This window comes from Triticum urartu, chromosome 5A (assembly GCF_056163025.1).
Source record: "Triticum urartu cultivar PI428250 chromosome 5A, HENAU_Tu73, whole genome shotgun sequence".
Lineage (NCBI taxonomy): Eukaryota > Viridiplantae > Streptophyta > Magnoliopsida > Poales > Poaceae > Triticum > Triticum urartu.
The window spans coordinates 130,037,420-130,064,292 of record NC_141877.1 but is presented as its reverse complement, the minus strand read 5'-3'; the positions used below and the strand labels follow the sequence as shown (position 1 = coordinate 130,064,292).

The 26,873-nt window shown below is 42.9% G+C and overlaps 2 protein-coding genes across 5 annotated transcripts; both read left to right on the top strand.

The window, feature by feature from the left end:
* Positions 1-7,702: 7,702 nt before the first annotated feature.
* Positions 7,703-12,500, top strand: LOC125508151 (uncharacterized). 4 transcript variants are annotated; one of them, XM_048672755.2, is made up of 12 exons: positions 7,709-9,839; positions 9,986-10,067; positions 10,243-10,313; positions 10,418-10,476; positions 10,862-11,006; positions 11,072-11,112; positions 11,188-11,321; positions 11,432-11,504; positions 11,574-11,654; positions 11,789-11,872; positions 11,951-12,010; positions 12,108-12,500. In XM_048672755.2, the coding sequence occupies exons 5-10, from the start codon at positions 10,901-10,903 to the stop codon at positions 11,816-11,818; spliced, it is 465 nt and encodes a 154-aa protein (XP_048528712.1). In that variant the 5' UTR covers positions 7,709-9,839; positions 9,986-10,067; positions 10,243-10,313; positions 10,418-10,476; positions 10,862-10,900; the 3' UTR covers positions 11,819-11,872; positions 11,951-12,010; positions 12,108-12,500. The 4 variants fall into 4 exon arrangements, with proteins under 4 accessions (XP_087381800.1, XP_048528712.1, XP_048528711.1 ...); XM_048672754.2 differs by having other exon boundaries at positions 7,710-9,839; positions 10,408-10,476; XM_087525674.1 differs by lacking the exon at positions 10,418-10,476 and having other exon boundaries at positions 7,703-9,839; positions 10,877-11,006.
* A 3,227-nt stretch (positions 12,501-15,727) lies between these two features.
* On the top strand, positions 15,728-21,487 carry LOC125508152 (uncharacterized). Its single transcript, XM_048672757.2, has 6 exons — positions 15,728-15,827; positions 15,913-16,028; positions 16,743-16,817; positions 16,896-16,962; positions 17,034-17,243; positions 20,616-21,487. Exons 3-6 carry the CDS (start codon positions 16,764-16,766, stop codon positions 20,723-20,725), a joined length of 441 nt encoding a protein of 146 aa, XP_048528714.1. The 5' UTR covers positions 15,728-15,827; positions 15,913-16,028; positions 16,743-16,763; the 3' UTR covers positions 20,726-21,487.
* The last annotated feature ends 5,386 nt before the right edge of the window (positions 21,488-26,873 follow it).

Sequence of the window (26,873 nt, the reverse complement as noted above, 5' to 3'; positions counted from 1 at the left end):
TAAACCCTCAGATGCCTCCGAGACGTGACCCCGGATTTACCTTCCCACCGGAGCTCACCCAGTTGATCCAGCAGCAGAACACATTGATGCAGTTGCTAGCCCAGAATCAGAATCAGGGGAACAACAACAACAACCCACCACCACCACCACCACCTGTTGATCACTTAGCCCGTTTCCTTAGGCTAAATCCGCCAGTGTTTTCCAGTAGCACCGAGCCGATAGTAGCAGATGATTGGCTCCGCAAGACAGCTAGAGAGTTGACCACAGCAGGATGCACGGATGCGGAGAAGGTGAAGTTTGTCGCACATCAGCTTGAAGGACCCGCAGCATCATGGTGGGAGAATTTCACAGCCACTTTCCCTGTCGACACTGTCACATGGGACCAGTTTCAGCAGGCCTTTCGTACTGCCCATGTTTCAGCAGGAGCTATGGCCATGAAGAAGCGTGAATTTCGCAACTTGCGCCAAGGAGGACGGACAGTAGGCCAATATGTGGAGGACTTTAGTAAGTTAGCACGTTATGCCCCAGATGACGTTGCTACGGATGCAGCTAAGCAGGAGAAGTTTCTAGAAGGACTGAATGATGAGTTGAGCATGTAGTTGATGGTAGCAACCTTCAACAACTACCAGGAGTTGGTAGACCGTGCTCTTATGATTGAAGGCAAGCAACAGCAAATTGAGAATCGCAAGAGGAAGTATGGACAAGGGAAGTACAATTCAGGAGCTCAGCAGAAGCCATGTTTTACCCCTAGACCGGGAGGACATTTTCAGCATACCCATGGAGGAGGTAGCTCGCACAATCACAATGGCACCAGGAATGGTAATGGGAATGGAGGAAGCAATGGCCAAAATCGCACCAACCCATCACCCCCAGCCAAGAAGGACCTGAGCCAAGTCACTTGCTTTAAGTGTTCGAAGACAGGACATTATGCAAATGAATGTCCTGAATTACAAAATGGAAATAGCAATAGAAACTCTGGGAAGAAGCCGAATCCTTTCAACAGGGGACAGGTGAACCACGTAAACATGGAGGAGGTTGAAGAGCAGCCTGATGCCGTCATCGGTAAGTTTTTGGTTAAGTCATTTACTGCACTCGTTCTTTTTGATACTGGTGCATCGCATTCATACATATCAAGGGGATTTGTGGATAAGTATAACCTGCCCACTAAGGTTCTTAGAACACCTATGCTAGTAAGCTCACCAGGAGCGGAGTATATGGCCAGTCAAGGATGTTTTCAAGTGCCATTGAGTATAGGTAGGCATGTGTTTCCATCGGATTTAGTCATTTTGGAATCACAAGGATTGGATGTAATTCTGGGTATGGATTGGCTGTCGATGTATGGAGGAAACATCGATTGCGCCCGTAAAACAATTTTGCTTACCACCCCAGAAGGGAAAAGGATCAAGTATGTATCCCGGCATGTGCCAAAGAGGACTCAAGTAAATTTCTTAACAGGAGTTGTGCAGGAGGAAGTACCAGTAGTGAAGGATTTCCCTGAATTGTTTCCAGAAGAGTTGCCAGGCATGCCACCAGATAGAGATATTGAGTTTTTGATTGAGCTATTGCTAGGCACAGAGCCAATATCAAAGAGACCATACAGGATGCCTGCAAAGGATTTGGTGGAAATTAAGAAGCAGATTAAGGAGTTACTGGATAAAGGATATATTCGCCCAAGTTCTTCGCCTTGGGGATCGCCAGTACTTCTAGTGGAGAAGAAGGATGGATCGTTAAGGATGGTTGTTGATTATCGAGGATTGAATGAAGTAACGATCAAGAATAAGTACCCACTACCAATGATTAATGATCTGTTTGATCGATTGCAAGGAGCTAAGGTATTTTCCAAGATCGATCTGCGATCAGGATACCACCAGTTGAAGATTCGAGAACAAGATATTCCTAAGACAGCTTTTACCACCAGGTATGGGTTGTACGAGTATACCGTTATGTCATTTGGTCTGACTAACGCACCTGCCTATTTTATGAACATGATGAACAAAGTGTTTATGGAGTTCTTGGATAAGTTCGTCGTGGTGTTCATTGATGATATCCTGGTTTACTCAAAGAATGAAGAGGAGCATAAGGAACATTTGCGATTGGTACTTGAGAAGCTCAGAGAACATCAGTTGTATGCCAAGTTCAGCAAATGTGAGTTTTGGTTGAAGGAAGTAGGATTCCTCCGACACGTTATATCTGGAGAAGGTATAGCAGTTGATCCCACTAAAGTTGATACCGTGACCAAGTGGGAAGCACCAACCACCGTTGGAGAGATCCGGAGTTTTCTTGGACTCGCAGGATACTACCGGAGATTCATTGAGAATTTCTCAAAGATTGCGAAGCCTATGACGGAGTTATTAAAGAAGGAAACCAAGTTCATATGGACAGAGGAATGTGAGGCTAGTTTCCAGGAGTTGAAGAAACGTTTGGTTACCTCACCAGTGTTGATTTTGCCAGACCAGACCAAAGATTATGAGGTGTATTGCTACGCTTCACGTCGAGGACTTGGAGCAGTGCTTATGCAGGAAGGGAAAGTTGTTTCATATGCCTCAAGACAACTGAAGCCTGATGAGTTGAATTATGCTACGCATGATTTGGAGTTAGCAGCCGTAGTGCATGCACTGAAAACTTGGAGACATTTTCTGATTGGAAATCATTGTGAGGTGTACACGGATCATAAGAGTTTGAAATACATCTTCACACAGAAGGAGTTAAATCTCAGACAAAGGAGATGGTTGGAGCTCATCAAGGATTATGATATGAGATTGCATTACCATCCCGGAAAGGCTAATGTAGTAGCTGACGCATTAAGCCGTAAGAGCCACGTCAATACATTAATGACGGGAGAAATACCAAGGAAGTTAGCAGAAAATATTTGTGAGCTATGTTTGGAAATAGTCCTGAGAGGCTATGTAGCAACATTGGAGATTCAGTCAACTTTGATGGATAGAATCAGAGAAGCCCAGAAGACTGACAAGGAGATTGCCTCTATAAAGGAGAAACTGAGCAAAGGAAGGGCTAAAGGATTTCGTGAGGATGAGCACGACACCCTATGGTTTGAAGACCGTGTTTACGTGCCCAATGACCCAGAGATCAGGAAGTTGATACTGCAAGAGGCACACGATTCACCATATTCGATTCACCCAGAAAATATCAAGATGTATTTGGATTTGAAGGATACTTTCTGGTGGACCGGAATGAAGAAAGATATTGCGGAGTATGTAGCAGTCTGTGATGTGTGTCAGAGAGTAAAGGCAGAGCATCAGAAGCCAGCAGGATTGTTACAACCATTGCCGATACCCGAATGGAAGTGGGATAAGTTAGGCATGGATTTAATCACGGGATTACCCAGGACTCGTTCAGGCTATGACTCGATTTGGGTTGTAGTTGATCGATTGACGAAAGTAGCTCATTTCATCCCAGTAAAGACCACTTACACCAGTGCAAAGTTGGCAAAGATATACATGACCAGGATCGTATGTCTGCATGGAGTTCTGAGGAGTATCGTATCAGATAGAGGAACCCAGTTTACCTCAAAGTTTTGGAAGCAGTTGCATGAAACTTTGGGTACCAGGCTAGAATTCAGTACAGCTTTTCATCCACAGACAGATGGACAGACCGAGAGAGTCAATCAGATTTTGGAGGATATGCTGAGAGCTTGTGCGCTAGATTACGGATCTAGTTGGGACGACAATTTGCCATATGCAGAGTTCTCTTACAACAACAGTTACCAAACCAGTTTGAAGATGGCCCCTTTAGAAGCATTGTATGGAAGGAGGTGCAGGACACCATTGTCGTGGGACGAAGTTAGAGACCGCCAGTTGTTTGGACCTGACTTGATTAAAGAGTCTGAACAGAAGGTGAAGTTGATTCGCGATAGGCTCAAGGTAGCTCAGTCCAGACAGAAGAGTTATGCAGATTCTAAACGCAAGGAGACAGTTTATGAAGTCGGAGATAGAGCTTATCTTCGAGTATCTCCACTTCGAGGAACAAAGCGTTTTGGAGTTAAAGGAAAGTTAGCGCCACGATTTGTAGGACCATATCGAGTTTTGGAGCGTATGGAAGAAGTGGCCTACAAGTTGGAATTGCCCGAAGGATTGTCAGGAGTTCATGATGTGTTTCACGTTTCTCAGTTGAAGAAGTGTCACGCGGAGATGGCTGACATACCTTTGAGAGATACAGTGCCATTGGAAACTATTCAGTTGGATAACGATTTGACCTACGAGGAGAAACCAATTAAGATTCTCGAGTTTGCCAGCCGAGTCACTTGCAGCAAGGTTATCAAGTTTTGCAAAGTTCAGTGGAGTAACCACACAGAGGACGAAGCCACCTGGGAACGAGAGGAAGATTTGCTCAAGGACCACCCTCACCTATTTTCTAGCCAACCCGAATCTCGAGGGCGAGATTCATCTTAAGGGGGGTAGGTTTGTAACATCCCACATTTTTAATTTGGAATGTTATACATTAGATCATCTATGCATATCATATTTTAATTTTGCATTTTGGTAGATCTTAGAAATTCTACGCAACTCAAGGACCCACGGAGAGAGTTGGGGATTTCGTTATTTTCATATTTGAGTTTTCTCAAATTTTGAGAATAGGATTATTCGATTTTGTTATTTTATCGTCAATTATTTCTATTACAAAAAATATGAGAGAGGGAATAAAATGACTTTCCCAAAATAAAGAAATATTGAGGATTTAATAATAAAATCAAATAAGATTTTGTTTCGGAGTTTTTCGTTATTTTATTTGAATTTAGGAAAAATGTGCGTTTTTTAAAATTGCATTTAGGCCCCAAATAAATGTTCACGTTGTGCGGCTTGATTTTAGAAGCCCGGGAAAATTTATTTCGGGATTTTTGGAGTCCGTTTAGTATTATCGGAATCAGGCGATTCAAGCGCCTGGAGTTTCGTCTCGAAACCCTCTATCCGTTTAACCAACTTAAACAAGCTTTTGCTACTGTAAAATTTGCCTTAGATCCAGATTAGTAGAACGAAGTTGTTTTCTTTCGCCGTTGACTTTCGTTGCTTCGTTCGATTTGATTCTTTTTGCAAACCGGAGTTCTTAAGTTGAACCTTCTGGTTAGATCTCTTATTTGACTTTTACCTGTGCATTAGATGAGTACTTATTGTATGCTTGTTTGTTTGTCTGCGATAGAATACCCGGAGTGCGCCGCCTGTTACTTCGAATCGCTATGTTTCCCGGATCATCAGCAAGGCAAGTAACACTTTGATCATACCTTTCCTACTACCCAGTTTTATTGCATTAGATCAATCCTCACACATTGCATGATTAGGATCTAATTAAATTGTGGGATGGGAAGCAGTTGAGGTAGTACCTATTACCTGTTTACTTACAAACCTTGGGAGTTACTTCTACGTTTGCTTATTATGCCATGCTATGCTAGTAGACGTGGATTGGGTGAGTGATATCCATGATAGATGTGAGTTTGCTAATTAATGGTTTATCTAAGGTGGCAACTTAAACACACATCAGGGTGGATTGAGGCACCTGGATATTCCAGGACTTGCCTGTTTTCTTTTGGACCGCCACCTAGGCTCAAAGGGATCATGAGACTATTCATACTAGAAACTTCCGTGTGCAGCCACAAGCTATTATCGGCTCTAGCATAGTTGATTAAGTCGTGCGAACTCTTACAGGGTAGACTAGCAGATGTAGGGGAAAGTAGGTGTAACGGTCTATCCATCGTAAGGTGCTAGCACTTCTGAAAGACTATGTCTCGGTCATCCGTCTTCTCAAACACCATGTAGTGCGAGAAACCAAACGGAGGCGATCGAGTCTTGTGGGGAAAAGTGCGCAAACCTCTGCAGAGTGTAATAAACTAATCATGGTTAGCCGTGTCCCCGGTTATGAACAATATTGAGTATCTAGTACTTGGATTATCATGTGAATCTCAACATGTTACCCTAAATTAATTTTGTTGGGCTTTGATTAATGATGATGCTTAATTGGGATTGAGAATGCTGTCAACCATTCTCAATGTTTAACAACTACCATGATAGTTAAATAAATGTATTCCTTTGTAGTAGGGAAAAATTGGCTTTACGCAAAACTGTAACCATAGAGCTTTCCACCAGCCAAAATTTCATATAGTATAGTTGTTTCATTTCATTACTCTTTATGTGCTACCTTGCCAGCATATTCCATGTGCTGACCCGTTTCGGGCTGCAACGTTAATGTTGCAGACTTTTCAGACGACGATTAAGGAGTTTTAGGTCGTGGTTCTATACTCAGTGATGCCGTTGGAGTTGATGGACTCACTTATCTTCCAAGCCTTCCGCTGTTATCGTTATTAGATGGTCTTAAGCCATATTTATTGTAATAAGTTCTCTCTTTAGACACTCGATGTAATAAGTGTGTGATTGCTACTCTGTTATAAATCCTCCGAGTACTGTGTGGTGTCAGCATTACTGATCCAGGGATGACACCGGAGCACAGAGATCAGACTGTTTGAGGTCTGGTCGCTACAGAGGGAGACACAACTCTGTGACTACCAATGGTCGCCGCTGAGCACGCTCACACGACACCATGTCCATGGTCTTCGACGCCAATCTGCCTGATGGACTCACGATGTCCCGACCACCACCATCAACCACTGTACCGATGAGAAGAGGGACCTCGTCGCCTGCGGGCACCACCCAGACTGGGCCCACCATCATCTATCCGGAGCGGAGATCTGACCCATCCTGGACCCAAAACTGATCCGCCCGAGCACGAGCTCCAAGTCCTGGCCATCTTCGCCGCATGAGCACCCCCTACTCGAACCTGGAAGAAGAGAGGCACCACCAGCACCCGCACCCTGCTGCCAACCGCCGCCGCCCAAGCCGTAGCGACTGACTCGCCGATCGATGTAGCTACCCTACGACGGCCGAACCAGACCAGGGCAAGGGAGATCCCTACCACGACCTAGCCATCCACCCACCGGAGCCGCGAGGAGCATCCAAGGCCACCCAGATTCATTGACGACCTCGAGCAGCTCCCTTGCATCGCGCCTGCAGCACCTGGCCAGATCCCTCGATAGACCAGGGCCACCACTACGCGTCTGCATCATACCCCCTCCGCCAACAACCATGATCGCCTGTAGGCAGGGCCATAACCATCGGCCCATGCTTACCCGACTTGCGCCGCTCAACAGACCAATGCTTGCCCGCCGAGCACGCAACACCGCACCTCCGGAATCCGCACAGCCGTCGCAGCCCTGCCATCTGCCCACGCTGCCGGCACGCTCGTCTGACTTGCTGCCGCCACACCCTCGACACGGTGCCGCCCCGCGCTGCGCACACTATCGGGAGGGGAGAAATGCCCCCCCCCCCCCCCCCCCCCCCGCCGCGTACACTTACTGGGCTTTGCCCGCTGACGTCGAAGGGGGCGGAAGGCAAGAAGGTGGAGGGAAGCGACAAAAGCTGGGGTTCACACCCTGCGCACACTATCGGGCGAGATGAGTTTTATTCTTTTTCTTTTTTTTGGCAGTAGTAACGTTTTTCTAACCCGAACACATTTTTTTTCAGTAGTAAAAAAACACACATTTGTTTTCGCCCTCAAAAAAAGAAGAGAAAAGACACGCCATCATCTGGACCGTTGCAACTCCCGTCCCGAGTACCCTAGTTGGAAATTTCCCTGTCCGTCCCCAATTCGAGACGGAAATCTCCCGTTCCGCTCCCGATTCGAGATGGACGAGCCGCCGCCGACCTCCTCCTGCCCACCCCCGCCCCCGCTCCCGCTCCCGCTCCGGATCCAGCCCCAAACCCCCAGCCCACCAACTCCACTTTCCTTCTATATCCGCCGCCACGCCACGCCACGCACGCCACCTCGACGAAGCCGTGTCCGGCAAGGACAAGCCTCCGGCTGCCGCAACCGCCTCTGCCCTGGCTATAAAGGCACGCCCTTTGGCCGTCCGCTCCTCCTCTCTTCGCCCAGGCCATGCCTCTCGCCTCGATTCGTCCTCGACTCCTGCCTCTCCTCCTCCCGCGTCTGGTTTCATCTTGCTCCTCATCGCTCGACTCGTCCGTTTAGACTGGAAAGAATTGCTCGTCCTCGATTCGTCTGTTTTGAAGCGCGTCTAATTTGATTGACTTTGCTCGTCCTCGGTTCATCTGTTTAGATAGAAATCGCGTCTGGTTTCATTTTGCTCGTCCTCGCTGTCGCCCGTTTAGCATCGCTTCCGAGTTGATTTTACTCGTCCTCGCCGTCGCCAGTTTAGAGTCGCGTGTGCTCGTCCTCGCCGCCGCCCGTTTAGAATCGCTTCCGAATTGATTTTGCTCGTCCTCGCCGTCGTCAGTTTAGAGTTGCGTGTGATTTGATTCTGCTCGTCCACCCCGTCGTCCGTTTAGATCAGAATCGCGTCTGTTTTGATTTTCTTGTCCTCGCTGTCGGCAATTTAGATAGAATCCGCGTCTTGATTTGATTCTGCTCGATCTCATCCTAGTCCATTTGGAATCGCGACTGATTATATTCTGCTCGATCCCCTGTGTTGCTGCTGGGTTCTTTGCACTGATGCTCTCGCGTGTTCTTCGTGCCGTCTCATCGGGGGTATCCGTGGAGGAAGCGAGCGGTCGGTCGGTCGGTCGGTTTGGGTCGTTTGGTTTGCGAACTAACAAGTCTGTTTGTGAAACTTCTGCGTGCGCTTCTGTTTTCTGAGAGACGCTCACGTTCCTGTGTTTCGTGTTCGGGTCGGGCCCTTGTTCGCGTCTGCTTTTGAAATTGGAACTGCTGTTTATCGTGCTCGTTCAGATCGGTTCCTCTGTTCCGTTACCTGCGCTGTTCGTCAGTTACTTTCATATCTCAAACGCATGCACCCTTTGATACTGCTTGATGGATGTTCAGATCTCAAATGCTGCGTTGTTCAGATCGGTTATTTTGATTGAAATTGGGTTGTTGGCCCTCTGTCGATTCTTATTCTACTTGATGGATGTTCAGGGTGTTACTATGTTGTTTTCAATTGCTTACTTGTCATGCTTTGCTCATGTTCCCATATATGGTGATGTGTATTCAGGGGTGCAAACCATTTAGGTAGAAAGTTTTACAAGAGTGCAAACCATGTGGCCTTCCTTTCTTCCTCATGTTGCTATTTCCATTTAACTGCTCATCATACGAGTACTAGATGAGGTGCTGCTAGTTAGTCCCCCTTAGACATTGTTCTAGATAAAAGAGCATAACTCCAGAATTTTGTCATTACACACCTGGGCATATAATTCTGCTGTGAGCATAACTCCAGAATTTATTTATCTGTGAAAGCTTGTTCATCACATGTTTTTTGTCAATGCTGCTAACTTTATAGCTTTCTGAAATTACTTCGGTCTTGCATGTATGCTTTCTGTTTGTGCCCCTATCTAAGTCTGTTTCTTTGTGCAAGTGCTCCATTATGTGTGTGTCACTGTGTGTGGCTTGATGGTGAATATGTGTGGCTTGACTCTGTGTGTGTGTGTGTGGCTTGATGGTGAATATGTGTGGCTTGACTCTGTGTGTGTGTGTGTGGCTTGACTGTGTGTGGCTTGATGGTGAATTTGTGTGTGGCTTGACTGTGTGTGTGACTCTGTGAATATTGCATTTGCTTGATGGTGTGGCTTGTATCCTTTGTTGAATGATTGGTTTGTATAACTTGTGTTTTATATTGTTGTGGCACGATTGATTGCTGTTTGTTGAATGCGAACTCGTATCTTGACGAATAATCATGTATGCTAACTTGTATTGGTAGTTCCTGATCACCTATTACTTGTTTAGTGTAGACTGACTATTCTTTTTTCTGAACTTTTTTGTGATTATGTCTTCACATTGCACTGCTCGATCCATATCGACATCCCACGCTGTCTGAGGATAAAGATGTAAGGAACTCCTCCCAAGAATCTCTCCTGCTCTTTGTATTAACTTGACGACTAGGCTTTACATATTAAAAAAATATTTTTTTCGTGAAACTGGAGCTCCTTGCTGTAACCCATTATATGACTTTATGAGCATGCACCACTTTCAGGTTATGAGAAAAATAGGGTGCCCCAACCAAGATTGACTTCCTCTCTCTTTCTTATACAAGGCATGCAGAAGATGTGTGGCAAGTAAGTAACTCATTATGTCAGATATTTAGAGTGTACTACTTCACAGTGCCATCTTTCCCAACAGATTGAATTTTTTTTATATTGATATTGGGTTGACTAGTATCACATGTTTGTTTGCATTTCATACTTTGGAAAAATGTCCCTAATGTTGATAGAATATTTTTTCCTGCAATAGGCATGGGAGTTCCTCTCAAAGTTAGGTGATCTTAGCCAAACTCTGATTTTGCCAAAATTGAGAATGTGGAGGTAATTTCAAGATATTCCTTCAACATTCCTGAGCAACTTGAATTTGTTTACCACCTATTGACTCCTTATTCCTTGCTTGAACCATTTTGATGAGATCCTGGAAGAAGCAGATGGTATAATTCTGTCAAGAGGAAACTTTGGAATTGATCTTCCACCTGAAAAGGTTGGTTATCTCAACCTTCGCAATGCATCATCTCTTAACGTGTCGTCCTAGTAGTGAAAAAATTAGAGAGAATCACCCCAATGCATTGTTTCTTAAGGGTTGTATCTAAATGATGTTGCATTGTGGAGAAAATTAAAGAATAGGAGAACAGGGAGTGCAAGAAAACGAGCTAAGAGCCGTATCTATATAAACATACAGCTCCACTCTCGTTCTTTCTTAATTATTACGGTGCCACATCAGCATTTTGACTATGCCATCTTTCTAAGAGAAGCATTGTGAGTGCCCTTGGCAGTTGAAGGCATTTTGCTTGATTAACATGTATTTTTCCCATTTCCATGAAGCTTAGTGATGATTCATATTGAGCACTACTTTGTTCGTTCTTTAGGTGTTCTTATTTCAGAAGTCTGCTCTGCACAAGTGCAACATGGCTGGAAAGCCTGCTGTTGTTACTCATGTTGTGGACAGTATGACGGACAACCTAAGGCCTGCTTGCGCGGAGGCAACTGATGTGGCAAACGCGGTGCTGGACGGTTAGTTTTTGCCTCTTGCAGATATCTTATACTTTGGTGATCCTGTAAGTTTTTGCCTCTTGCAGAATCCAATGAAAGTTCTGATTCCGAAAGCTCTGACTCCGAGGTATTCATTTCCCTACCAATTTCGAAGTGGAAGCTTCATCATTTAATAGCATTTTAATTATCTTTTTGCCTGAAGTGGAAGCTACCATGTTTCACTTCGTTTTCAGAAGCCAGCTACCGAAGTGAAGAATTCTGCGGGTTGCTACTGCACAAAAGAAAAACCTGGAATTGGACGGCTCTGACAGCGATTCTGATGATTCATCAGATGAGGTAAGAATCATATTTCTAGCAATGCATGTCTATGTGAGATCATTACAAAAGCATAAAACATATCTCTTGCACTTACCATTCCCCTGATCTTGTCGTTTAATTCTGTGGAGTTTGCAGGATATGGCCACTAAAGCCAAGAAAGTGGTAGAATCCAGTGAAAGTTCTGATTCTGACTCTGAGGAGGTATCAGTCTAATAGTTATATGAAAACTAAGGCTTCATTGTGATACTAACCTTTTCAATATATTTCCAGGATACCACTGCTAAACCAGTTAAGAAAAATAAAGAATCTAGTGATAGCTCAGATTCTGACTCAGATTCAGATTCTGAAGAAGTAAGTTCTCTGTTGTACTTGTTTACTCTTGGTAACTTCTCTTGTGTGATATTCGTATTTCTTAAACATTGTTTTGTTTCTAGCAAATCTTTTGTCTATGCCATATTTCTAATGCGGTTCCTTTCTATGTCCAGGATACCACTGCTAAAACAGTTTCTGTATAGAAAGAAGAATCTAGTGGTAGCTCAGATAATGACTCGGATTCCGATTCTGATGAAGTAAGAGTTCTGTTACTTGCTTACTCCTGGTCACTTTTTTGTTGTGCAATGTTTAAAATTCCTTCCAATGTTTTGCAGCCAGCAAAATCTACTATTCCTGCTAAGAGGCTTCTGACAACAGAGAAAAAGAGTGAACATGTACGCATTATTTTTAAAATTTTATTTTCTTGAAAGCATTGTCTTCTGTGATATTTGTTGTACATTAATTGATCTTGTTGTAATTCAATATTTGCAGTCCAAGGATGATTCTGATGATAGTTCCGATGAGAGTGATGAAGAGCTTGCACTAAAGAAGCCTAAGGAATTTTTGGTGTTTGCTTTTTCATCTAAAGATTTTGGTCTCTAAGGTTGCCAAGAAAGAAATCAGTGGTGATGATGACAATTCTGAAGAGAGCTCAAGAAGTGATGATGAAAATGATCAATCGGTGTCAATGTGAAAGTCCAAGCAGAACGAAGTATGGTTTGAGCATATTTATGCTGTTGTAATTTTTCCACTTATGTTTGATGGTAATCAGCCTCTAACCAGCTTCCTAATTTCGGGAACGAAGATCTGAATCACCCTCACCCCTCTAGAGAAATCAGTTTACTTATTCAAGTTCTGGAAATTCCTTATAGCTTTCTGAGTTTACTTCGGTCTTGCATGTGTTAGCTTTTTATTTGTGCCCCTTTCTTTGTCTGTTTCTTGTGTGCAAGCGTTCCATTCTGTGTGTGTGTGACTGTGTGTGGCTTGACTCTGTGTGTCTGGCTTGACTCTGTGTGTGTGTGTGGCTTGACTGTATCTGTGTGACTGTGTGGCTTGATTGTTTGTGTGCTTGACTATCTCTATGTGTGTTTGTGTGACTCTGTGTGAATATTGCATTTGCTTGATGGTGTGGTTTGTATGCTTTGTTGAATGATTGGTTGTGTGTAACTAGTGTTTTATATTGTTAGGGCCTAACACTGCCTTTGCCGGTCCCAAGCCCGGATGTGAAAATGTGGAGGGAGCTGCAGTTACCTCCTTTGTATTGTTTGCATTATGAGTATCGATAGAAATTACAGAGTCTAGGTTACTGTCCTAATCGAATAGTGAATCACATAATTTGTTTGCATGTGATTCCTTTCTGAAGTTGTATGAGGTCAGTGTTTTTCTTATACGATACCACAGGGAAGCGAGTAACTAAGAATCTAGGCCTATAAGGGTTTGATTTTTCTCCCTTTCTGATTTTTTTACGGTGCCTTGTCAGCATGACGTGTATGGTGCTTTGGTTTTACTTTTGTGCGTGATCTTTTTAGGTGGAGAGGTCTGACGTACGACACGTTTTGGATTTGTTTTGGAGTCCACCGCTTTGACCGTCTTCTGACGCTTTGACTGTTTCCATCGTAGGTGACATGTACTTTCTGATTTTGACTGTTTCTCCTTGTTTGCCATGTATCATGTTTGCATATCAGTTTGTTTGGACCGATTTTTCTGGGCTCTTCTTGTGGTACGGGTGTGTTCCTTTCTTTTTTCTTCTGCTGCCTATAAAGTCCTTAATGGCGTTAGATCTTCTGGTCGATCTGTTCCAAGTCCTCTGAATATATTCCTGATGCTACTTCTGGCGGTGGATCTTCTGGTCGATCTGTTCTAAGCGCCGCTCAATACGTTCCTGGTATGTCTTTTGACCGCTCTGATTCAGTTTTAACCAATAATAAATAATCCAATAGCACGTTACACAATTGATACCATTCCACTTGTATACAGAAGTACATCTTTGTTACTGTAGTTATGATTGTTAACTTGTAACCACCAGCAAAATATTACGCAAGAAATATAGATTCGACGTTTAAACTTGAACAGCCAATCTTTGTCCTACTTTTGATACCTTAAGCTCACAACATCTCTGGAATCGCCAAAATTTCCTCATGTGGACATTTTTTTTGTCTATATGTTGAGCAACCACATTGTCTGTTGTGCCCCATGATAAGCTACTTTGTTGGACCCTACTAGAGAAATAAGTGCCCATTGTACTTGTATGCATGAGTGCATTTTCCTGGCATGGGTTCTTGATGTGCACCCTTCTCCAAATTGCCTTGGTTATATGCAATGCTGGTAATCCATAATATGACTCTTTCTATTTCAGGACCTAGGGAGCTCACTGGTGCTGTTGATTTAAGAAGTCAGTACAAATTGCAGCCGCACCATGATTTCTTTTGCAAGAGGCCTTTGCCACTTGCAATCTCAGATACACATTACCTTCACAATGTTGTGGGGGACACTGACATTCGGAAAGGAGAAGGAATGAAGCTAGATCAACTCGTTCAGAATACTTAAGGGATAAGCCTGCTTATATTCAGCCCTTTGATATGGAAACACTGGGGCAAGCATTTCAGCTTCGAGAAACTGCTCCAGTAGATTTACCCTTTGTAAGATCATTTTTGCCATCCCACTTGCTTTATGTTGTTATTGCATTTTCCTATCACTTAACAATTAAACCAATCGACAGGCATACCTACTATTTCGGGCAAACCAAAAAGTGAGTCCAAGGACAAAGCCAAAAAACATAAAAAGCACAAAGACAAAGATAAAGACAGGGAGCATAAGAAGCACAAACATCGACATAAGGATCGGTCTAAGGACAGACAAGGACAAGGATAAGAAAAAGGATAAGAAGCATCATGAGAAGGTTGCTGTATTTTCTTTATGTTTAAACCTAAAGTATCTCCAAGTCTTACTCATCACTTAGCCATACTTTATATGTCCGCAAATTGTTCAGAAGAGGAAGCATGAGGGGACAGAGGACTCGGCAGACGTGCATAAGCACAAAAAAAGCAAGGTGATATACAATCATTATTTGCTTCCTGGTACAACAAATTTCCTTGCAGCAAATTTTTGTTGGTCTGTTAACATGACTTATCTATGACAGCATAAGAGTTCCAAAATCGATGAGATGGGTAATGCACTTAGTTAGCTACAGTTTTCTTCTTACTTCTACTGTCAACCAGTGTCATATTCTGTTAGAAGGAGGCTCAAAAGGTTTCCGTCACCAGACCCGCTGCAGATCAATTGGTACGTGCTTCTTGAACTTCTATTTGCTGTTGGGTAGATGCATAAATGCTTTTCTTAATTCTGTCTTTCAGTGAAACATGAATTGAAATGTTTCAGATTTAAGCTGCATAGTGAGCTTGTGTTTTTAGGTCAACCTAAGAGTTTATTTTATTGTTTGGAGCCTAAATGATGAATATTTTAACATTTGGCGAATTATTTATTAGCCATTCAAGTGAATAAGATCTGCCTTTTGCCTGACTTTGCCAATATTAGTCTGGTTTGATTTTGTCTGCATCTGTACAATATGTGATGTTAGGCATGGTTGCCCGGACATTACTTTATGTCCACCATCAGTTTTGGACCTGGGCCAGTTTCATTTTGTCAGTCTCACTTGACTTGAGAAGTACAGTTAGATATTTCCTTTGATTGGCATCTCTAGTGGTATTAATATATCAGTCATGATGGGCCTGCTGACTTTCTTTACTATATACTATATGGCATGATCTGGTTAGGTCTGACTTACATCATATAAATTCATAATGTAGTCACTAGTCGTTTACTGTTTTCAGTTTACGTTGCACTTTGACCATAAGATATGGCGATTAATTGGAGCACAATGACTTAAAAAAAACACTCGCAGTTTACTCAATGATGTTCCTTTTGAAATCATCGTATGCCATTTGCAACTCTTTAATGATCAGCACCCTGTATAACCTTCGCAATTATTGCTTGATTTATTTTTTCTGTTGTGTGTGCTTTTGCGCTGTGTTCATATTATTGTATGGTTTTCTGTGGTTAGTTTTGGATCCTACTGAAGCGCGCCAGCGTCGGCATGAGATTGGACATGGGAAGCGTCTTATTTATTAACCACGGTCCATTGGCTGGAGTCAAGGAAATTCTCAAGCATAAAACGTCATCTTCTTACTCGGCGTGCTTTTAAAGGAGAAGTTGGTATTGAATTTATGGATCTGTATAGCTACCTGATCCCGGTATATGAAATTGAGCCTCTTGAGAAATTACTGATGTGATGCTGCAGACAAAATTGTCCAATACTTGCGGTGTGAAGGGTACAAACGTTACCTCTTCCCAAATTGTATAAGGCCTGCTGATTCAGAACCACCTCCACATTACTTGTTTACAAGTGGTGCCAAGGTATAAATAATTTGCAGGACATATGGGACACTAGCAATGGGCTTCTTCTTAAGGTCTAATTATTAGTGTAGTGCATATTACACTATTAATCTGCCCTATTGTGATTCACTTGCATGCAAAAATCTGCTCCTAGTGATTTATTTCAGTACGAATAGTACCATGTCCAAGTTAATGGGTTTAAAGCTAAGTACTAGTATTGTGGCAGACTTTAAATGCATAATAATTTTTGGACAACTTTTGTAAATCAAAGCGAACTAATTTAATCATGATAGAAAGGTTGGGCTGTTAGACTGAGTGGAGGTTAGTGCCTGGTGGCTTTGAGAAACTAAATAATTTACCTACTTCCGTCTATTTTTTTAATGTTTATATAGTAATTTCTGAAGAACAGTGATTTCATAATGGTGAGAGAAATGGCATGGCTATGTGTCAATTATTTCCAGATTTGTCAGTGAAGCAACCTGGATATCATTTACTTGAGACTTGAGTGCTTGTCATACTGTATTATTGTACTGGCAAATCTCCTAGTTCCTGTAATCATTTTTCTCGAGCAGTGTCTTTTTTCATCTTTACACATGTTCACTTCTTTCGGATCTGATGGAAACATAGGATGCTAGTTACTGAAAAGTTAATCCTTTTTGTTCCTGTGCATATTCAACTTGGATATTAACATGGCCCTCATTTCAAATCGATGTACTGGACTTGAATCATTTGCAGGATGAAGTCGAAGCAGCATGGATGGCAGCAATCAACAAGGAAATTAAACGTGTGTTGACAGAAGTTCTTCTGAAGGTTTGTCATTGCATGGACTTATTTTGCTAGGTTTAGCAAGTTCAGTAAGACTGCCATTTCTTACTTTTGTCATTCCAGGTTACGGATGATCTTTTTAATGAGATCGCAACCAAAGTTATGAATGAAGATGATTCATCAGCTGAACGTGAGTGAATTATACTAAAACTTAATGTAAATATGTAAATTACATTGCTGATTATCGCCTCTGTGTTGTAGCAAATGAGACCACTGGTGTCTCTAGCTCAAAGGAGCTTGGTCTGGGAGAATCAAAAGTGAAGACCACAGCTAAAGTTGTAGTCCTTGCTAAGCCAAACAATGTTAGCTCTACTCGTTCTGATGGTACTGGGCTAAGTTCTCCTAAAGGTGTTCTTCTTGGTCTTGCTAGTTATGATTCAGATGACGAGGATGATGAGGGCGATGGTGATGGTAAGGGTTTAATTCTAAATTTATCATCTGAAATTAAAAGTTGGTGCAGCTCATCCTAAAGAAAGTAAGTCCTTGAAAAACACAAAGCGGACATTGTTTCCCAGCCTTAACTTTCTGAGTTTACTTCGGTCTTACATGTTTTAGCTTTCTGTTTTTGCTCCTATAACTATGTCTGTTTCTTTCCATTTCTTGTGTGCACGCGCTCCATTGTGTTTGTGACTGTTTGTGTGATGTGCCCCTATCTATGTCTATTTCTTGTGTGCAAGTGCTACATTGTGTGTGTGTGATGTGCCCCTATCTATGTCTGTTTCTTGTGTGCAATGCTACATTGTGTGTGTGTGTGTGACTCTGTGTGTGATGTGCCCCTATCTATGTCTGTTTCTTTGTCTGTTTCTTGTGTGCAAGCGCTTGATTGTGTGTGTGCTTGTGTGACTGTGTGTGTATTGAATTTGCTTGATGGTGTGGCCTGTATGCTTTGTTGAATGATTGGTGTTGTATAAGTTGTGGTTTGTATTGTTGTGGTTTAACACTGCCTTTGCCGGTCTCAAGCCCGGATGCGAAAATGTGGAGGGAGCTGCAATTACCTCCTTTGTATTATTTTCCTTAGAAGTGTGGATAGAAATTACTGTCCTAATTGAATAGTGAATCTTCACATAATGTCGTAGCATGTGATTCAAGCTCTGAAATGCTATGGAAAATCTAGCAAGTATAATTGTCGTTAGAATGTGTCCCATCTCCTAAATTAGTTGCGCTGGTTTCTTAAATCTTGCTAGCACCAATGTTCTATTCTTATTCACTTTTTTCTAAAAATCAGTCCTCTGTTTTTTTATTTGGCTTTAGGTTGAATTTTTGTGGCTATCTGATCCTGCACGTCACAGGTGTCCCTCATTTGTCCATCACTCACGAGTGCATGTTGGGTTTACTTGTTGAGCTTTTTATTCGGGTTGTGATCGACCTCTCCTTGTTTGGATGTGGGGGTCTTCTTTGCAGTTATGTGTCATTTCTAGAGGGGTTGACCTACCGAGAGAGTCTGTCACATCCTGATTTTCATGTCACAACACTTAAGCTAATAAATCATGATAAAATGTCTTTGCTTGATTTGATTTTTGTGTGTTGGTTGCAAGTGCTCTAAAAATCAAGTAAATCCTCCAACTCTTATACTCCTTCTCCTTGATCCAAAACCTTGTCCAATGATCATGCCATGTGTGCAGGACATAAAAATAATTTCTTGCAAAAATATTTTGGCCAAAAAGTATTTTCTAAATTAGGTTTTTCAAAAACCCCTGAATTGAGACTTGAACTACAAGTACTTAATTAAGAGTGTGAAAAATCTTTAAAAAATTATATTTGACTCCTATTAGATATAGGACACCCAGAAATCACAAAAATTTAATTTTAAAAGTTATTTTCTATTTTATTTAAAGGCTTTTTCTTAAGGCCAGAAATGGTCTTTAATAGGTTAAAATTATTTTTAATGTTTCAAAATATTTGAGAAAAATCAGGGGAACTCAGTGGACATATATTTTGCATATATACAAGAGTTTCAACACATGGTCATGTTCAAAATATTGGGCAAAACCCTCCAAAACCATTTCTGTCCATTTCAAGTATTTGAAATATTTCTACAAGAAATATTTTCAAATAAATCCAGAAAAAATTCTAGCAAGTCACAGATGCATAATAGGATGACCTTGCAGAGTTTAAGCTCAATCCAAATTGTTTTGGATCACAAAGGTGCCACAAAACCCTCTCTGTCCAGATTCAAGTTCGAACAACTTTACATTGCCAACTTTTTCCAATTGGCCCCAAACCTTGTGGTCATGCTCACAACCCCAAATGATGACACTACACCAAGTGGTGCATCAAGGGGAATGTTTTTGCGTGACTAGATCTTGGAAAATCCATTTTTATTGATTTCTAGAGTTTACAAAAGTTGCATTGGCAACTTTTCCCAAATGAGCTCAAATTTGGTGGAACACCCTATTTCTATATTCCATTCCATCCTGATAAGTCTCATGTTAAATGTAATTAATTTTCTAGCTCAAACCACCATCAAACACCTTCTGACAGAATTTAAAATTCCAAGTTTCAGCCCCTTGCACTAATCTCCTTGAGCCACAATCTTTACCACAGCATGTCCTAGAACCCCTCTACCACTGAGTTAAGTAGTCATGCATTACAATAGGAACCCCTAATTCTCTTGCAAATACAGCTCTCTTAATCATTTCTTCACATGTACCCGCAGTCGCATTCAAGTAATGCCCCTTGATTTCACCGGTTTCGGCCTGTGATTTATAAATAGCTTCGGCACAAAAGACAAAACGGTCTCTCCAGCGCATAAATGGTTGTGAGTTTACGTTTTCATCATCTTTGGTAAAATCAAGTCTACCACGTAGACACTCATAACACGCTCTACCATAATTTTTTGCGGATAATCCCAATTTTGGTTTAATAGTACATCCCAATAAAGGACGACCGTACTTGTTCAACTTTTCTCTTTCAACTTGGATACCATGAGGCGGGCCTTGGAAAGTTTTTGAATAAGTAGGGGGAATTCGTAGATCCTCCAAACGTAGAGCACGTAGGGCTTTGAAACCAAATACGTTACCTACAATGGAAGTAAACATGTTAGTAACGGAACCCTCTTCAAATAGGTCTAATGGATAAGCTACATAACAGATCCATTGGTTGTCTTCCCCAGCAACAGGCTCGATGTGATAGCATCGTCCTTTGTAACGATCAAGACTGGTAAGTCCATCAGTCCAGTAGTCGCGAATATCTCCTTCTTCCCTAATCCAAGATTGGAGAAAGAAGATCTAAGAGGGACCTATGGAGAATGTAGTCAGTAATCCATAATAGAGTCCGACCACAACGACCAAATTAATTATCCTCATCGAGAAACTTAGACTACTAAATAGAAAAGATTTGAAAATCATGGCATGGGTCTCCTTTTTTTCTTTCTTTAGAGTTTTCTATATGCACAATTTCTCGATGTTTCGATGAGAATTTCTTGACTTTCCATATATAGAAAGAGATAGACCATAAATGACATCTTTTATGTCAATAAGACCAAAGGGATGGATATTAAATGATAGGAAGTGCTAGGAAGTGAAATAGAATGAAATAGAGCCACTTTGGGCTTCCCTATGAAATGAGGCATGGAAAGTTGGCCGTTTGGGCCAACGTGTTGGTTACATGGTTGACATAGAGTTTTATTGTCCAAGTGTATGTTGTCTGTCTCTGGGGAAAAATGAATGCAGAAGGATAGTGCCTCAATTATGAATTACCGAGGCAGTGATGTGAATTTTCAGTGCGTTGGAACATGAAATCTTTGCAAGTAAACTGACATGATTTTCTTCTGCATTTTGTCAGAAGATGCTCAAAAGCAAAGGCAGGGATGGGAGTTGGTAGGTGTATGTACTTGCAGCCCTAGTAATTGCATGGATTCACATGTTCTTCTTGCGATATCTTTTGGTCCATGAAGGAGCAGCCTAAGGAGCAGAAGCACTTGAAGAGACTACTGATGACAGGAAAAAGATGCATTTGTTTTCGTTTGTAGAGGTGAGACAGGAGCTCAATATTCCCAATGCCTCAGACTCTCGCAATAGAAAAGGGCCAAGGCCTGCATCTATTGCAAGAGTGTGAGGCATTGGGAATATGGAGCCGTTGTGTCGCCAAGAACCTCTTTGTTGCAATGGTCGAGGCTACTGAAACCGCACAACTTGCTCTTGCATGCACCAGGGAAGTTGAATCTTGTCAACTAGAGTTCTTGAGCAGTGGGCTGGAACTTTTTTGTAACCTATAGTGCCTGCGTTATGGAGAATGTCTTGTTACACCCGTATGCCACCCTCCTAGACCTAGTCTCAGTGTTGTGCATACTCTAACACACATTTGCAGCGTTGTGATGGAAGTATATCATCATGTTTGAGCACGGGTTTCTATAATTAATGCATTGCATGAGACCACATAGCGCATCCCGGGTGTAGTGCTATGATATTTTCTGGTCTATAAAAGAGTGGCAGCCCCCTTTGGGTTACACCGTCATTTCTATCATATATCTAGAGAGATGAACATTTTGTTAGATTTCTAGCTTTCTTAGTCTCTTTGGGGGAGAGAAAGCAAGCTTACAGTGCTTTTGGATGTCAAAAATGAAACAAATTGTAATTGTTTGTTGCCCCTTATAAACTAGAGTGCTTGAGTCGGTTATGGAACTACTCGATCATTTATGTGACTACCCCCAACTTGGGAGGTTGGGGAAATTAGACATGACTCTAAATATAGTGTCATCAATCAACTACTTGTGGAGGAGGCACGATTCAAACTTTCTACCCCCAACTTGGGAGGTTGGGGAAATTAGACATGACTCTAAATATAGTGTCATCAATCAACTACTTGTGGAGGAGGCACGATTCAAACTTTTTTCCGTTCTTCCCATAAGTTACGGTAATGGATTCAGTTGGGCATAATTTATTTAGTACTTGTATATTGCTTCACGATTTACATATGTGCCATCAGATAATCCTGATGATAGCCACCACTTACCATCGTAATAGATATTTGAATCGTGTGCAATTGTCTGGAGAGTCGACGAGCTACCGGTCATCTTGGCACTAGTAGAGGCTCGAGCTTTGGCTTTGCCAGTGGGGAGGAGTGTGGAACATATTTGCCATTCCACTGCATGTAGACGCAGACGACCACATGTGTCGGGATTGAGCCCCGCTTCCGCCACGACGAGAATGCCGGTGTTGGCAGGAGCTCCTATTCCCCGATCCGTGCGGTGGAAAGCGAGCCAACACGTACCCCTCGCTCCCCCGCTCTTTTGAGTCGGCCCATGTGCGGGGCGGGGCTTCACAGTTTTTTTCTTTTCTTTTTTCTTTCTTTTTGTTTTTTACCTTTAGTATTTACCTTTTTATTTTTTGTCTTTAGTTCTTTTGCTTCTTTAAAGAATGTTTGAGATTTCAAAACAGTTCTGAATTTTAAAAAATATTCACTAATTTTATTAGAATATCCACAATTTTTTGAAAATGTTCCTTGATTCCAAAATGTCTTCTGAATTTAAAGAATATACCCATATTTTATAATGTAGATGAATTTTATAAAATATATATTTTAAATGTTATAAATTTCAAAAAATGTTACAGTAACAAACTTGAGAGATGTTCTTGAATTCAAAAAAATGTTCCAAATTTCTAAAAATGTTTGTGCAAATTCAAGAAATGCTTACGAATTTCAAAAAATGCTGCCCATGCAAAATGTATTCTCAAAAATTGTTCACAAATTTGAAAAAATGTTCACGAATTCGAAAAGTGTACGTAAATTTCAAAAAATGTTCCCAATTTTTTAAAAATGTCCTACAAATTAAAATGGAAAAAATAATAAAAATGAAACCTAAAGAAAAATATATTAAAAAATAAAAGCCGATTTAGGGAAGGTTCAAGAACCTACCCCTAACCGGTGCAAGAAAGGCATGTGAAATTCCCGAATATGGGCCAACCCATATCTGTTCGAGCAATGATGGTGTGGGAGGGGGGTTGGTGCCTATTGCATACCATCTGGGGAGGTCCACTTAGTATCTCAAAACTGCTTAGCAATGGTCGGACAAGTGGGTAATGTTGGGGTGAACCAAAAAAGTTTGGGTAGAGCCGGATCTAAGTGTTGGCTAGGTAAACGCCTTGTAGTAAGAGGGGTAGTTATGAACCCTGTGGACCACCCGCATGGGGGCGGTGAAGGGAAAGCTCCCATTGGTAGAAAAAACCCACAACCCCTTGGGGTTATCCTGCACTTGGAATAAGAACTAGGAAAAGGAAAAAAATATAGCGATAGTTTTATTCTTCGTTGCCGTAAGTAAATACGTCATATGCACTTATGATTGGAACTCTAGCAAGCATCTGCAACTATAAAAGATCATTAAGGTAAAACCCAACCATAACTTTAAGTATCAAGTCCTCTTTATTCGATACGCAACAACCCCCTTACTCGGGCGTAAGCTTCTGTCACTCTAGCCACCCACCATAAGCAAATCATGAACGTATTGCAACACCCTATAGCGGGGATCCCTCACGTTTGCGTGACACGGAGGGCGCCATAGGACATCACCAAAATAAAATATACAACTCAAACCAATCATGATCATCAATCAACCCATAGGACAAAATAGATCTACTCAAACATCATAGGATAACCACATATCATTGGATAATAATATATAGTGTTGAGCATCATGTTTAAGTAGAGATTATAACAGGGAGAAGAGGTGTTACACTACTGCATAGAGGGGTAGAAAGTTCGTGTTGACGGTAGCAAGGTTGTTGGTGAAGATCGTTGTCACGATCTTAGCCTTGGCGGCACTCCGGCGCCACCGGGAGAGAGGGGGAGAGAGCCTCCCTCCTTCTTCCTTGCCCCCCCTAGATGGGAGGAGGGTTTCCCCTCTGGTCCATGGACTCCATGGCGGCGGAGGGTGATAGCCCCTCCGAGATTGGATCTCTCTGTGTGTGTGTGTGTGTTATCTTCTGTTTCACGTTTTTGTTTTCTGGCCGAAAACCGTTTCTTTTATTACCGGAGATCCGTAACTCCGATTGCACTGAAATTTTAACATGTTTTTCCCGGATATAAGCTTCCTTGCGCCTGAAGTAGAGCCCCAACTGACTTACAGGGTGCCCACAAGGCACCACCGCGCGTCGGGGGTGTTGGCGCGCCCAGGTGTCTTGTGGAGGCCGTGGGCCTCCGTTTGCGTTGATTCCACCTCCCACAAATCACGTATATTCCAAAATAATTCTCCGTAAATTTTTATCGCGTTTGGACTTCATTTGATATGGATATTCTGTGAAACAAAAAACATGCAACAAACAGGAACTGGCACTGGGCACTGGATCAATATGTTGGTGCAAAAAAATAATATAAAATGTTGCCAAAAGTATGTAAAAGTTGTATAATATTGGCATGGAACAATCAAAAATCATAGATATGACGAAGACGTATCAGGAGGCCGGGTCCGACTCACCCAAGGCAGCTGCGCCCGAAGGGGTTGCGGGGGAGTCACGACCATCATCGCAGGAGGGGGCAGCCTCGTTGAAGTGGTGGGTCGCGACGGGGGCGGGCGCCATGCCGGGTGTGCATCAAGAGGCTCTGTCGAAGTTGCGGCCGATGGTGGTACCTGGTGAAAAGGAAATACCCTCTCGTTAAAGTACATGTGCTAGGAAGTGTACACATGGTGGGAGACATGGTCATAACATCGGTAGCCTTTGGTGTTGGAAGGGTAACCAAGCAAGATGCAAGGAAGGGATCGTGGTGCGAGTTTGTGTGGGGTGGTAGACGCGATGCTAGGATAACAGAGACACCCAAATGTGCGAAGACCATCATACAACGGAGGAGCACCAAAGGGAAGTTCGTGAGGGGCATAGTTCCAATGAGGACGACAAGATCTAATGTTAAGAAGAAGAGTGGCGGTGGCGAGAGCATCGGGCCAGAACTGGGGAGGTACATTAGAATGAAAGAGCAATGTACAGACGCAGTTATTAAGAGTGCGTAAGATGCGCTTAGCACGGCCATTATGATGTGAAGTATAGGGGTAGGTTAGGCGAAACATGGTGCCGTGAGAGGCAAGAAGCTCTCGAACGGCGACATTATCAAATTATTTCTCGTTATCAATTTGAAGTGCAAGTATGGGGCGACCGTACTGTGTGGTGACATAGGAGTATAATGCCATGAGTGCGGATAAGGCATCGGATTTGCAACGAAGAGGAAATGCCCACACATAATGAGAAAACTCATCTAAAAGCACCAAATAATAAAGGTAGCCCGTGTTACTTTCAACTGGAGATGTCCATACATCACTATGAAGTAAATGAAATAGAAAAATGGAAATAGTTGTGGACGCACTAAAGGGAAGATGAACGTGCTTGCCAAGATGGCAAGCCTGACAAGTATGGTTGTCTATCTTATTACATGAGAATGAAAAACTCTTAAGAATTTGACGCAAAACGGCGGAGTTGGGGTGTCCCAAACGAGCATGCCAAAGGTCTACACTAGCGGAGAGGGCAACTGGAGTGGCGGAGGTGGTGGCGGAGGAGTGCACTGGGTAGAGTTCTTCGGGGCTATCACATCGGTGGAGAACCATCCGGGTACGGGCGTCCTTCACAGAAAAACTGATAGCATCAAATTCAACTGTAATAGGATTCTCACGAGCAAGACGATGAACAAAAACAAGATTCATGACTAGATCAGGTGAAACAAGAACATTACACATGGTTAGTGGCATGGATGTAGAAGGAAAGGAATAACGACCAACATGTGTGATAGGTAAAGATGAACCATCACCGACGGTGATATGAGTTGAAGTATGAACCGGAGAGGAGGAAATTAGGTTACCGAGATGATATGTCATGTGGGCAGTGGCTCCCGAATCCATGTACCAATCTCCACCACCACTATAGTTATGGGGTGACGGAGGCGAGTGCAGCGCAGCCAAAAGGGAGGGATCCCATGGCGTGGTAGCCCGCGGCATGGTGAAGCCGCTTCAGGGTTGGATTGGTGCAGACAGAGCATAGCCGCCGACCATCGGCTGGGCGGGCAGGGCCGCTTAGCCGCCACCAGCCGACTGTTGTGGCGCGACGAAGTAGGCCTCGTGGCCTGCCGAACGTGGTCCGAGCAGACCTGGCGTCGGGACCCTCCGGATGGGCATGTGGTACGCATGTACCACACCCGTCCAAGGGTTCTGGCCGACCATCCAGGGCGGGGAGGGATGTTGTTGGCATGGCGCCCCCTCGGAACCATGTTGTTGCTGCTGCCGAGGGCGGCCGCCCTCGCCGCGCTGGTTGTGTCGGTCCCCGCCGTTCTGCCGCTATTGCGAGGGGAGTGCAGGAGGCGTGGTGGGAAGAGGGGAGAAGCTCAGCGGTGCTGGGGGCCGCGACTGAGGTGGTAGGGGCACTGGCGACGTGGGTCCGCCGTGAGAAGTACCCGCGGCAAGGGCGGTGTGCTGCACTGCTTCTTCACTTTTTGCATCCGTCGTTCCTCCAACTTCAAGTATGCGATGATGATCTGAAAAGTGGGTTGTGGCAACATGGTAAGATTAGAAGCGGCGTTGCCGAAATCCTCATTCAGGCTGATAGTGAGAGTGCTAAGCATGAGCTCGCCGAAGACTCTTGCGCCAATGTCATGGAGTTCACCGGCGAGCATCTTGAGGCGCATGCAATAATCGTTAATGTTGGAGTCATCTGTCACATCCCTGCTTTTAGTCATGCATTAGGATTGGATGAACATGTGCATCATGTTTAAATTTCTTTTAAACTTGAAATGGGGCCTAATCAACCCCAACACCCCCCTGAAAATGCTAATTTCCAACAATTGGAATTTCAATGAACCCAAAATGCCCTTCATAAAAGCCCACCATTTTTGGTCTTGACTAAAACCTCTGCCAAAAAATGGTCTTGCAATTTATGGAGCCATTCTGGATTTTTGAACAAGCCATAAGTATTTGAATTTGGGAATTTTAAATGCTATAAATATTTTAAAGTGCTCAAATAATCTTGGAAGCATTTTTAGGCAGTTGAGAATATTCTCAAATGTGCCTCTGAATATTTCCAGAGTTTTTGGAAATGAAATAGTATTTATTCTATTTCAATACACAGAGCA

Excerpts from the sequence above, each read along its gene's own strand:
- LOC125508151 (XM_087525674.1), top strand. The coding sequence starts at position 10,901 with ATGGCTGGAAAGCCTGCTGTTGTTACTCATGTTGTGGACAGTATGACG. Across the intron at positions 11,322-11,431 it reads CTGATGATTCATCAGATGAG|TTTGCAGGATATGGCCACTA; the intron begins GTAAGAATCATA and ends AATTCTGTGGAG. Across the intron at positions 11,655-11,788 it reads CAGATTCAGATTCTGAAGAA|GATACCACTGCTAAAACAGT; the intron begins GTAAGTTCTCTG and ends TTCTATGTCCAG.
- LOC125508152 (XM_048672757.2), top strand. The coding sequence starts at position 16,764 with ATGGCAGCAATCAACAAGGAAATTAAACGTGTGTTGACAGAAGTTCTT. Across the intron at positions 16,818-16,895 it reads TGACAGAAGTTCTTCTGAAG|GTTACGGATGATCTTTTTAA; the intron begins GTTTGTCATTGC and ends TTGTCATTCCAG. Across the intron at positions 17,244-20,615 it reads TGATGAGGGCGATGGTGATG|AAGATGCTCAAAAGCAAAGG; the intron begins GTAAGGGTTTAA and ends GCATTTTGTCAG.